The sequence below is a fragment of the Alternaria viburni genome (assembly GCF_023758015.1).
Source record: "Alternaria viburni strain BMP 2772 chromosome Unknown scaffold_47, whole genome shotgun sequence".
Lineage (NCBI taxonomy): Eukaryota > Fungi > Ascomycota > Dothideomycetes > Pleosporales > Pleosporaceae > Alternaria > Alternaria viburni.
Genome location: NW_026055816.1, coordinates 21,075 through 33,808, shown reverse-complemented (window position 1 = coordinate 33,808; position 12,734 = coordinate 21,075). Strand labels below are relative to the sequence as shown.

General features: G+C 51.5%; 6 protein-coding genes across 6 annotated transcripts; 1 reads left to right on the top strand and 5 right to left on the bottom strand.

Moving 5' to 3' along the window:
- Nucleotides 1-129: 129 nt before the first annotated feature.
- J4E79_011709 (uncharacterized protein) lies at nt 130-870 on the bottom strand (the record flags this gene model as incomplete). Its single annotated transcript, XM_049360538.1, has 1 exon — nt 130-870. The coding sequence occupies one exon, from the start codon at nt 868-870 to the stop codon at nt 130-132; it is 741 nt and encodes a 246-aa protein (XP_049204985.1).
- An 887-nt stretch (nt 871-1,757) lies between these two features.
- J4E79_011708 (uncharacterized protein) lies at nt 1,758-2,798 on the top strand (the record flags this gene model as incomplete). Its single annotated transcript, XM_049360537.1, has 1 exon — nt 1,758-2,798. One exon carries the CDS (start codon nt 1,758-1,760, stop codon nt 2,796-2,798), a length of 1,041 nt encoding a protein of 346 aa, XP_049204984.1.
- A 251-nt stretch (nt 2,799-3,049) lies between these two features.
- J4E79_011707 (uncharacterized protein) lies at nt 3,050-5,880 on the bottom strand (the record flags this gene model as incomplete). The annotated part of the gene is made up of 2 exons (XM_049360536.1): nt 3,050-3,454; nt 3,505-5,880. 2 exons carry the CDS (start codon nt 5,878-5,880, stop codon nt 3,050-3,052), a joined length of 2,781 nt encoding a protein of 926 aa, XP_049204983.1.
- A 350-nt stretch (nt 5,881-6,230) lies between these two features.
- On the bottom strand, nt 6,231-7,073 carry J4E79_011706 (uncharacterized protein; the record flags this gene model as incomplete). The annotated part of the gene is made up of 1 exon (XM_049360535.1): nt 6,231-7,073. One exon carries the CDS (start codon nt 7,071-7,073, stop codon nt 6,231-6,233), a length of 843 nt encoding a protein of 280 aa, XP_049204982.1.
- A 1,571-nt stretch (nt 7,074-8,644) lies between these two features.
- On the bottom strand, nt 8,645-9,538 carry J4E79_011705 (uncharacterized protein; the record flags this gene model as incomplete). The annotated part of the gene is made up of 1 exon (XM_049360534.1): nt 8,645-9,538. One exon carries the CDS (start codon nt 9,536-9,538, stop codon nt 8,645-8,647), a length of 894 nt encoding a protein of 297 aa, XP_049204981.1.
- Nucleotides 9,539-11,218: 1,680 nt separating this feature from the next.
- On the bottom strand, nt 11,219-12,133 carry J4E79_011704 (uncharacterized protein; the record flags this gene model as incomplete). Its single annotated transcript, XM_049360533.1, has 1 exon — nt 11,219-12,133. One exon carries the CDS (start codon nt 12,131-12,133, stop codon nt 11,219-11,221), a length of 915 nt encoding a protein of 304 aa, XP_049204980.1.
- Nucleotides 12,134-12,734: the final 601 nt, after the last annotated feature.

The window sequence follows — 12,734 nt, the reverse complement described above, 5'->3', positions numbered from 1 at the left end:
ATCATGATAGACTCACACTAACGGTACATCCGAAAGTAGAACAGACCAAGAAGAAAGTCAATCCGATAGCCATATTCGATTAAGATCCCGTGTGATCCGTTGTAGAGGTGCCTCGATCCTTCTTGACTCTCATCGTCCCTGTCTACGCGGATCGGGAGCGTAGAAGCCCGTCGTAGATGTAGTGGATGTCGTTCTGCCTCGCTCCACTTCGGTGCCTCCTCTGTCCGCACTTCCATTTCCTACCGCAAGAGTAGACATGACGCTAGCTAGCGACTGGCCGCGCGGTTTGGTGGGCGCGGTGGGAGCGCCCATGCTTCCCGCACTCGTTGTTGTACCACCCTGAGCTGCTGTATCTCCTTGCGTCATATCCGGTAGCTGCTGACCGCGCTGTACTGGCGACCGCGAGTTCTTAGGCGGAGGAAGAGCACGATACCGCTTCCTAAGCTCCTTAAGCCCAAGTTCAGTTGTAGCAATCAACTCTTCTTCTGTTTCGACGGCAAGCTCAAGTTCATTCCATAGCTTCTGGACCTCTTCGTCCGGTTGTGAGCTTTCGTTGCCTCGACTCTCTGGTATGCGTATCGGAAAGAATTCGGGTTGTGGCTGTGGGTTCTCGTCGGGGTACATTGGCGACTGGGGTGGTGCGCCCTCAACGTGGGTATACAATCCGACTCCTGTTATGTAGGGGGTTGTGCCGGGCGGGGAAGTGCTCTTGAAGGCACCGATCAAGTCGGCGTTCATGCGGGCTTTGCGAGCGGCGGCCACATCGGGTGGGAGAGGCGTGGTACTCGTGGGTGGCTTTTCGAATACCGGTGGGTTGGCGGCGTTCTTCTCACGCGCGGCTGAGGAGGCTTGGTCTGCTGATGAGATCATCGCGGCCCGGTCTGGGTGGAGATGATGTGAAATCGCACTCTGCCGCATGTTAGTGCTCTTTTCCGGTCTTGCTTTGAACATTGTTCGGTCGGTGAAGGTTTGCAGCTGACAGCAATGAAACGGCGGTATTGGGGTTTTGGTAGTCCGCAGTAATGTTTGGGTTTGTGTCGCTTTCCAATCGCTCGCATTCACTACACAGCTTGCGGTATTGAGAAGGAGCCATTGCGTTTGCTGTCTTTCTGCGGACGCACTTACTCTAATTGAAGATATACATACCTGAAATCCCTGTATCCGTTGAGCGTTCCTACCATAGTGTCGTGGATGAGGGTAGCGACGATGCTCTCGTCTGCTCGATTAGGGGACCACCAACGTCGCGTGAAGCTGACCTCGGAAGTCGCGCCGTTATCGATAACGACCGCCCCCACTATGCCCAACACGTCATAGTTCCAGACCACCAGCCTCGCCAACACGCAGGCCATGCAGGCGTCCATCAACGCGTCATGACGAGATCATCAACGATCCGCTCCCGATGCAAGCTCCACAACATCCAGGAACGCGCCAAAAGGAAAAAGTGCTGACATCAAGACAAAATGGCATTGGCTGCTTTCGCTCCGCGGAAGGCGGCTCGTCACGGTATACCATGACCTCAGATCTTGTGCTAATACGATGGATGCTGCTGTCCTGTGACACATGCTGTAACCATGCAGTCTACTAAGTTATTTAGAGGTGCCGTCTCCCTGCGTTGCTGCAAGTCATCTTTTGTAACTACATCATTGTTACCACGCGTATCCGCTGCCAGGATCACTTCGACTACATCCAGAGCTTATTCGTCAACACCTCCAAACAATAACGACCGTCTCAAAGGCCCAGTTGAAACATCATCGACTATGCAGTCAGTAAAGAACGCCATTGCCGAGAATCTCGGCAAGGTCGTCTCTGGCGCTCATGATCTCGCACCTGCGGACCAGCGGTTTTCGCTCGAGGAAGTGCCAGATCTGAGCGGTAAGGTCGCCGTTGTGACCGGTGGCTCAGAAGGAATTGGTTATGGATGCACACACACCCTTCTCTCACACAACATCAAGAAGCTCTTCATCATCTCCATGAGCGAAGACATCATTGACGATGCACTCAAAGCCATCAAGGAAGAGATGGGCGAGGACAAGGCCAGCAGAGTCGAATGGATGAAGTGCGATCTTTCAGACTGGGAAGCAACCGGCAAAGTCGCTTTCGAAATTGCCAAGAAGACAGACCGCATTGATATCCTCATCAACAACGCTGCGAGAGGTATCATGACATATCAGCTCGCCAAGAACGGTGTCGATCTACACATGGCTATCAACCACATGGGTCATGCAGTCCTGACCTCCCACTTGCTTCCTTTGATCAAGTCCACAGCCGACAAGGGCAATAAGGTTCGTCTTGTACAACTCGGATCTAACGCACACGAGAGCGCGCCCAAGGATGTCAAATTTGAATCTCTCGAGGAGCTCAATCAAGACCTCGGCGCGATGGGACAGTACGGCCGCACAAAGCTCGCTTCCATCCTGTACGCACGCTACCTGGCTCATCACCTCTCTACTTCCCACCCCAACATCTTGTCCAACGCCACACACCCCGGTTTCGTCGAGACACGGCAGTCTGTCGATATGATCCACGAGCCCTACCCGTTGGGCGGCTACGCGATGAGCGTTGGTATGGCGCCGTTCAAGAAGACGCAGTTTGAGGGTTGCGTAAGCACCATGTACGCGGCGACCAAGACAGAGGGTACCGGCGAGTACATCTGCCCTCCTGCGATTCGGGAGCCGGGTAGTGACTTGGCGAACAATGAGAAGCTGGGCGAGCAATTGATGGATTTCACTACGAAGTTGGTCAAGGAGAAAACTAAGAGCTCGAGTGCTGACAAGGGGTGTCCATTCAAGACGTACTAGAAGCGTCCATGTAGAGTAGGCAGTGCCAATTACTTCGAACATGAGCAAATGCCTCGTTCATACACCAAACATGCCATGTGATACCGCACTTCGATACTAGACAACTGTGGCCGTAATTCGTTGCGTCTCATTCCAAACAACTATGGTATCGCTCGCTTGGCGCCTTGCAGACTGAATCCATAACCCATACCAATAACCCAGAATAATGCAATGCATGAAACAACGCCTGATGCCCACGAGGCCGAAGCCTACTAAGCAATACCCTCCATACCCATGGGCACTTGAAAGCCACTCAAACCTTCTCCAGCACTCGTCAACCGTGCGCAAAGACTCAAAAAGACCACTGTCTCGGTGGCAGCGAGGTAGTTTAGTGTATCCAGCAGGATCTTAAGATGCCGGGTGAAGTTCTCCTCGTACTTGGCTAGCATGTCGAACATTTTGTCGACGCGCTGGGGGTCGTATACAAACTGCGTCGTCGGTCTGTGTGTCGAAGCGACTAGAGTTGCAGCAGGGTTCTTCGAATTTTTAGCGGGAGGAGGAGCAAAAGAGGCGTTGACCTGGGCGACTAGATCGGGGTCGCCGGTGACGAGGTAGCGGGAGAGGGAGTAGGTGAAGGACGCGAACATGCTGCATGTTGACATGATTTTGTTGTTGATCTGGGGGTAATTAGCAGCCACATAGGCCATGAAAGTGCGGCTCGACTTACTCGAAGCAGCTTACTGTTAGTAAGCATGCATTCCTTCAAGCAAGTCGCGAGGAAGTCAACATGGTCCTGCATCAGCTCGTCCACAGTACGCTTCACCTGAGGCCCGCCGCTCTCATCCTCTGTTGCCTTCCCCTTGGCCCTTGCGTCTTGCTTCTTCTCCTCGCTTATCCGCGACATCAAGGATGCCCAGTTGGGCTCAATGACCTCCGATGTGCAGTAGTAGGTAAGTTGTTGAACGAACACCAGCATACGCGCTCTTAGTGTCCACGCTCGGCGTTTCCACTGCTCAATTCGCGGGTTCTTCGATCGGTGCTTCCAGGCTGCATTCTTGCCTTGTTCCCCCCAGCACTTGGCAAGATCCGTTTCGAGGTGCTTCAAGCTCAGTAGGTACCGGAAAAGCAGTTGGTAACGAGTTAGAGTGACTCTGCTGACGACCAATGACAGAGGGAAGGGCATGGCGTAATCGAAGACCAACGCTTGGTATCCAGTAATGTTGGTGTCGTCGGTGATCGGCGCTGAGTTCGCAGGTGTGTAATTGGATAACGTAGCGGTGGCAGCATCCTGATCGAGACCCTGGACATTGACGATCTTCATGAGCCAGTTCGTGAGTCCAGTATCGTTAATCTGAACCTTGATGTCCTCCTTATATGGGTCTTCCACAGCGACTGATCCAGCATGTCGGGTGGCGAGATCCAATAGCGACTGCAGCTTGCCGACGTTAACATGCTTTGCTGGTTTCTTGAGCTCGAGCTCGCTCATCTCGAGGAAGTAGGTGAAGAAGTCGGAGCGATCGAGGAAGAAGTAGTGCTTTAGTGAACGTAATCGTGCCGGCAGTTGGTGTGTAGTGAGAAGCAGGTTGAGGAGCGAGGAGTTTGCGTATGCGTATGAGGAGTTCACGTTGTCTAAGAAGCGCGGATCGTCGAAGCTGGTAGGCGCGTCTTGGACGACTTTACTAACGTCGACGCCTCCGCACTCCCTTACAACGTTGAGGTATTTTCCTGCCAGGAGCACCTTGTCTTTGACGGCTTCAAGCTGCGGAGGCACGAGCGCATCGCGTATCGTGTATCGCTTCTCCCAGTACTCGTCTGTGTAATCCTGGTCTAATCTTTCTCGCTTGATGCTTCTCTGCTCTTTGATCAGGAACTCAGAGTGCGGGTCCTTGATGCCACCGTGATGTAGCCACTCGTTCAACATAGCCATATACGGTCTGCTAGCTTCTCGTAGTAGTGTGGTCAGTAGTGCGCGAGCCGCTGGATCTCCCGACATGGACGATAGCCGCTTGGTGATGAGTCCGAGCACGCTCCCGCCTTTGCAGAGCTTCTTGGCAGCGTTTCCTCCTTCGCGCAAAGACTCCAAGATGTTTTCGAAGTCGTTGCTGTCATCATCGGCCGAGTCTTCATCTTTCTCGTCTTCCAGGATGCCGTTAGCTTTCAGCAGCTCGATCCCGGTGGTGTAGAGCTGGAAGAGCATGTGGCTAGTCTGTTTGGTATGCAGACTCAAGACGTGCAGAGTGAAGGACTCGTTCGTCAGCAGCTGGTGCTCAAGTTGGGCGACAAGTATGAGGAAGTCCTTGAGCAACCGCCGTACAGCTGCGCACAACGCATGGTTCACGGCACCGTATTCTTCCCGACTGAGCACCTCGACGCATGTCTCGACAGCAATGTAGTGCGTGGCAGTCTTCAGCATCGACTTGGTCAGATCCCTCAGACTAGGGTCCAGGCCGGGCATCAGACGGAACTGTGGCCCTACCAGACGTTCCTTCTCTTCGTGGGGATTGTAGCCATCGCCGAATCGAATGTACTGTCCTTCAAATCCCATGAACACAAACAACAGATCCTCCAGTATAGCCTTCTCCTGTGCTTCTAGCGATAGTTTTGCGAGCGGTGTGGGCTGCAGCGATATAGGCGCGGTGGATGCGAGCGGAGGTATCGAGATGCGCGTCGCCAGCGGGGCGGTCGTGTGTGGTATCAGAGAAGCCTGCGGTTCCCACGGCATCTGGGGCTCTTCGGGGATAGACTTTTGCGAGGCGGCGCTGCGTGAGGGCCGGTCGACGTCGCGCGGGAGTTTCTCTGAGCGGCTTCGCGCATTCGCCCTGCTTTCACTGGCATGCTTCAACGGGCTCTTTGTTCGCCTGATCTCCGTCTCCCGCTCGCGCACCTCCTTCTTCTCTACGCGACGCTCGCCCGAAGTCGCGCCTGTCGCGCGCATGGGTGCTGACTGTTTCCTGGCATGTGACGCTGCGGTGGTCGAGCTACGACGGTCGAGTTCCTCTCCAGAAGCGACGCGGGGTCGCGCACTCGACGTGTAGTTGGCATTGACGGAGCGGCGATCAGCGCCGGACAGCGACTTCATCGTGGGCACGTTGCGGGAGGACATGTTGGCGGGCAGGGCACTCCATGGAGCCCGGGGTGCTTTGGTGTTGCTTGTTCGCTGCGCCGAGTCGTGTTTGGGCTGCAGTAGCCGTGTTGATCGGGTCCCGCTTCACTACGCGTCGACTCGCGCTAGCCACAAACCGAGCCATGACGCAGGCATGCTGGCTTCATCATGAGCATCACCCACAGCACTCCCGTCTTCGTAGAACTGGTTCACTCTGATTACCACTTTCAGATTGACGAAAAAGATAAGTTCTAACTACGTAGGCCCCTACATTACATTACGCCTTGGACGCGTCAATCCTACCTCACTGCACAACATCGGTACAAATAAATGAAGTTGTCCTCCACTCATCAGTCTTGTGGCAATGAATCCACCAGCGATGGACCTTCCGAGGACGAGTCTTCTGATGGTGAGTCCCCGCCTCCGTTGCAGTCAAGTTCCTTCTCAACATGACGAGGCGTTATTTCTCTTATGTCTGTCTGTATCCATTTGCCACAAGTCTTGTCGCGCTTCCACTCTGATACAACAAACATCTCTAACCAGTAGTCCCGACCTTCCAAGGGGTCTGTTCGTGTCACGATACCGATCCAAAACTCCGTCCACAAGCCCAGTCGGAATCCTTTACCACTCAATTCTTTCGTTCGCTTGAAGGTTTCCTTGGAAGCATGTTCTCTAGCATCTCTCTTAGAAGTGAATGTGGCCCAATCCACCCCTACCAGATAATTACCGCTGACTGGCGTGATGTAAGGACCTATTTTGTTGCGTTGCTCAACTTGGGAGAGGTCGGGGGAAAAAAGACTCTCGTCCTTGTTCTTGAGTTCTTCAGCGAGAAAGGTTTTGTACTGATATATAGTAGGCGGATCTTGCTGTCTGAGTGCATCCGCCACGCCTTCACCGCGGTTTCTTGCCCTGTGTATGGCAAACAAGAATTGACCAGTCTTGTCCTTTTTTGGGCCGTACACCCTTGCGTCGTCGTCATCCCCATCGAATTGATCGAAAGCGCTCTTGATTCCAAGATCGATATCCTCTTTGGAGAGACTATGTCCGCGCCTTTCTTCGGATGCGCAGAGGTCGTGTATGGTCTTTCTCATGGACTCTCGCTCTTCGTCTGAATCGCCAAAGATGCCAGCGCATTCATTTTTGGCGTACCTGGAGAAGACCCAGTAGTATACGTCTTCCGAATTGTCTGTCATGGTGTTGAGTACTTCTTGAGAGACTTCGTTGAACTGTGGTGATGCTTTTAGAGTTCGTTGGAGTTAGCGGTTTTGAAAGCTCAATGTTGGTACGGGAATTGAATGAACAGTAAGTTCTCAGTTTATATACTGAAGAGTGAGTCACTAGCAATGAGTTGCAACCCTTCTAGTCATATATCGAGTCATTGCTACCGTCACTTCAATATGACACCGCTTTGCTGACTCAAAGGTAGTATCATTAGGAAGGCTTGCCCCCCGGACAATCCCAACTATCCATCCGCATCGTTCGCAACAACCCTCAGAACTACTATAACCTGCCGCTCACTCATATGTTCGTCAAGCCATTCCACCTTGTCTGGCACGGCTTGGCTTAGCTCCCTCATTTCTTCGCCTGCATTCAACAATAACGAGGCTTGAGCGCGATCGCTGCTCAAATGAGTTTCGACACCACCCTTTCCCTGCTTGCAAGGCCAAACCAGCATGTCTTTCACCTTTCCGTATGGCGCGAAGCATTCATGACAGTTCATCACCAGTTTTTTGCGCATGCTGCACGAGTAAACAGTGTATAGAACCGCTCTCTCTCCTTTTACTTCCTCTTTGCGAATATGTCTCACAGCTTCAGCGCTGGATGATAGCAAGCTGCGGACCATAAAAGGTACGCGGTTTTGATTGCTCGTCAAAGACAGACCCTTGTTGAGACCTTGTAAGTTGATGTCCAATTTGTTGATGTCATATCTGATCTTTGCAAGTAGGAATTTGTTCATCCCTTCGATGTTGAGTTTGCAGAGTTTGAAGAGACGCTTCTGTGCCGCGTGAAGATCGTAATCGGTTGTCGAGTAGAGCCCAATCAGATCGATCTTATTGGGGTAAGTTACTTTTAACTAAACGAGGTCCTTGTTTGGGTTGAGGTCTTGGTCGACAGCCATCTTACGAAATGTTCGTGCCAGTTCTGCGAGGGTATGAGGTTTGCTAATCTTGATGTCGCGTGTATGATGGATACAAAAGCAGAACTTTAGAGACGACTTGAGTAGGGTGTTTGAATGTGAGGTTATACAGGTGGTGAGTCATCCTCGACAGTTACGCACCAACGCACACACAGACCTCTGTGATACCTTTCGCAGCGCACAGATCTACCTTGATAGCTGGGACTTTTGAGCCTCGATCGTTGGTATAGTCGGGCATTTACCACCTTGTCCTCTTGTAAAGTATTAAAAGCATGAAGCGTCATCGCAAGAGCCTCTACAGAGATATCAGCGTCATTCATATCACCTATCATCTGCCCGCGACCACTGCGCACGGAGACCCCTTCTTGAGGGTCTCCGGTCAGTACTTAATCAGCGGGGAAACATTGCTGCTTCACTTAGTATATAGGCGTAAAGAGATTGCAGAGCATGCTAGATTGCATTCCTTCCAATGACATCTATCATCGTACACATTGGCCGGGTAGTAGCTTCATACCCGATGTCTCCCACCAATCGTCCGCATGCTCATCCCAGACATCATCCGAGGTCTTCAAATTTCAGCAAAGGAAAAGGCCTTACAACAGCCCCGAGAACCTGACATTGTGTAAACTAAATTCTGGTAATGTCGATTCTGTGGTCCATGCTGAAATGGATTTCGTGGATGGTAACGAGACGAGTCTCAGGCGCCCCCGCATTCGGGGTTAGTATCTCATATACTGAGATTTCATTCGGAACCCTCTTTGCTAACGCTTCGGTTTCCGTGATGGTGTTGAACTCTGTTCGCTTATCGGCGTGGAGGCCCTTCACATATGCCTCGGCTTCGTCATCTGTAACGAATATCGCCAGGTCGCCTACGTATTCGTACGCAAGACTTTTGCGATTCCAGTTGGAATAGCTTGGTTTAGGTCGACGCGGCCGAGTTCCAGCTTCTTCCTGTGCCATCCTCTCTAATTCTTTATCATAGGTATCATATCCCCAGGGGGTACGATCAGGCCCACAAATGCGTTCTGCTGCGGATGCGCCATCTGGAATATGTTGCCATGGTACGAGTCTCTCTGATACCACGAACAAATCCAGACCTAAGAGACCCCCGGGGCGCCGGGGCAGTTTCCAGTACGTTCCCTCATCCTTGTCGTACAGTGCTTTTACTGCATCGGTGGCTTCTTTCTCGAAGCTTTGCTGGAAGTGGAGTCCGAGGAAGGGAAGTAGTTGCGTTCCATTCTGAATGCTCATTTTTATCGTCTGGGGCGTCTGCGTCTCGAAGAGCTCCTTGCATGCATTTTTGAGGTCGTCGTCATTGACAGTGCCTTGATGAGCTGTCTCGCCTGGGGGTATCAGTTTGATGACTTCATCCCAGAGTGCTCCCTTTTCTTGCTCCCTGTATTTCGTCGACTGGAGAAATGGCCCGATTCGCCAAGCCCATCCACCTCGTTCCCTGAGGTGAAGATATTCCACTAGGAGAAAGTTGAGAGCGTCTTCTTGGTTCTTCTGGGGAGTAGACATTGCTGCGGAGTTGAGGCAAGGCTAATAGAGAGATAATTTGACAGTAGCAGAGGAGTGTACAGAATGTTTTGACTTTTTGGACTTTCAAGATTGTTGAAGAAATGGAGGCAGACGCTCTTCAAAGCCTTTTATACTGTCCTAACGCGTGACTCCACGATTTAACGCCGCAATTTCTATGAGTTGCATGAAGATGATTTCATGATGCTGTGAGTCGCGAAGTAGCTCGTTAGTCATATAGATAACACACGGTTCACGAGACTTTGCGGGTACATTGCGCGGAGCGAGGACCGTTTGACACTCAAGGCAGCGCGTAACCTTTGCCGCGGCTTTATCTTATGGGATTCTCTCGAGTTATATCTTCAGGGATTAGTGAATTCGCGCATGTGGGCAGCCAGTAATATGCTGGGTGATTCACCAAAACTGAGTCCGCGATGTAAGCCCAGTGCGGGACAACTTCAACGTACGTCGTACAAAGCTCCACCTAAATTTCAGTCAGTAACAGTCGCGCCCACTTGGATCGACAAATGTGTCATGTAGTTGTTAAGCACAGACGTGGTCCCTTTGTTCTCATAACGGGATCGGATCGTGTTGTGCAACCGCTTCCCCGTAGCACGCACGCATTAGTCAGGGCCATGACTGTGAGCTCGGAGTAACAGTACAGAAACCTGACAGTTTACCCCGGCCTCGCGTGTGAAGAAGGTTTCTCATGGTTCAATGGCAGCGGTACCAGAACGTCTTAACGAAACGCACTGTTCACTTCCTCATATATGCAGTGCGGTGGGGTTTCCGGTATCTCTCCGTCTGGATCGTGCTATCGATGTAGCTATCGCAGTGTAGATAATGGTAATCACGTCGTGAGAGCGTGTCGTGATGTTCATGTATATGGTTCTGGTGTTGTTGCACGCAGGTGGCAGGTCAAATCGAGCTACGCGCCTTCGCGCTGGCCTAATTGAGCCACGTCGCGTCATTTGCAAGTAGGATCGTACGCAGACGCCTACCTAGGTACTTTCAAGAGGTTATGGTTTATGCGGGGAAAATGTGGCTATTGTACACTGTAGAGTTATCAAATCAGAGTCTGCGCATGCGGCATTGCGACACCGGTTTTGCTACCTAGGTACGCATCCTCCGGTACCTGGGTACCTGAACACATACTTCCAAGTTTCCTTCCTATTCACGCTCACCTTCGTGACCTAGTATACATTCTAGTTCATTATGATCCTCTCTTATCTCAGTGGTCGTAGTAAGCGCTGTCTGTGTAGGATTTCATGGCAAGAACAGCCATGCCAATCTAACTCAATCCGCTCTCTGTACGGGTAGTCAAGCGTGTTGCACCCGCTGCGTCCTCCTCGAAGAACATCTAGAAACCTAGGTTAATCCGCCGATATGAAAGTTTCGTCCACGTTTTCGAACACGTCTTCGGACCTGTTGTTTTTAAACCGCTCATCTCCCACAAAGGCTTCTGGACTTTGAAGAATGGATCACGAAGTGCCGTAATCTGAACGTATTTTCAATGACGAAGTAAAGAAATATTTTCACACGCACTAGAGCGAGAGACTTCTAAATTGTAGGGTTCACATTAGAATTATTGCCCAAAAGCCTCTGTACAGTTGCAACACGAGAATCCTCCAATGAAAGACAGTGTGCAGAACCCCATGTCGATGACTTCCAAAAGAACCGTGATCAACGTTTGGCCGGGTACCCCTCGAGTTTCGACAAATCGGCTCTGTGCTCCTTGCAGACGTGAGAGTGGGTGATTATTACCAGCTTGTAAAAGAAAGGTAGGCCCCGCAACTCCAAGTCAGAAATCCTTTCGGACTTGAGTTCGTATATCTTTCGGGACTCGCTCTCGCCTAGATGCAGAGCTACGATATTATCCGTTTCGACTGGGCCATATTCCGTCATCCCCTCCGCCAGATTTTCTGCGTACGCTATAGCCTTGACTTTGGACACGAAGACTTCGACGTCGCCCTCCAACGGAGAGTCGTAATATTGATGCTCGGCATAATTCTGAAAGCGCCAATCTCGGTCCCACAACTTGCTCATGTCATCGAGGGGGTATCTTGGTGGAGCGATTAACCTCTTTTGGACCTCTTCAATCTCCCTTACACGCCGGCGATCGAGCTCATCCGTCCGTACTGTTCTTACGCTGACGGAGTAAAGGTCTATCCCAGGTCCATATCCAGGCGATGGTTCTTTCATAGACTTGTATTCTCCTAGTTCCTCGCCTGCTGCGAGCCTCTTCATGGCTATGGCTGTGTCCTTCTGAAATCCTTGTTTGAGAGATATTGTCTTTAGAGTGTCATCGAAATCAAGGTGATCAACGAGATACCACCACAGCTTCTGCTCCAAGTCAGGGACTTCAGCTTGTTTGATAAGTTCTTCCACAGCGGGGACTATTTTCTCTTTCCACTCGGCTACGACATTGTCGGGTACAGGGCCGCCGGCCGCTTTTCGTATCCTATTGACGAAGACTTCCATCTCGCTTGCTAGATGCTCTTTTGAGTTGCTGAAAGGGCCCCACAGCTTTTGCCCGTATTCATCATGAATGACGATAAGGTTCGTGGCATGCTCCTGGTTGCGCTCCTGACTCGACATGGTGGGAGGTCGTTTTCTGGTCTGACTGTTGATCTCGAGACTCGAAATTGGTAAATAGGATGATGTGCAAAAGACTTTGGTCGTTTGCTTGGGTAATTATGTGAAAGAGTTATAGAGTCCAAAGCCGCCCGCCCTGGAGACCTTTTATACCTTCCCAGAACATGACTCTTCATATCAGCTACATATCAATACAGTCATCGCATGACGGAGCGAAGCGGATATGCTTGTCGATGACACTGGTCTTCATAGTCATACGGAGAGTGTACCACCTCCAGCATCCGCAGCGTGGGCTGTGCGAGGTTCGCGATGACTTGCTGCCGCGTCAAGCGAGTTTGTACGGCTTCTACATCGGTCACCATGTTGTGGTTAGGACGCCGAGAGATCTAGCCAGCGGGAAAGTGGGCTCGAGAGACTCATCGAACACATTTCTACTAGCGGAGTACACTCATCGATAGGAGCTAGGTGGGCTAGTATTCCGGTACTCGGATGCACGTCTCCACGTAGGGCTCCTTCGATGACAGTCGTCCGTCAGCTCGGGTTCATAGAGGGTTACGCAGTGCCCAGCACAGACGTGAGTTCTTTGTCAACAAGGTGGGACCGA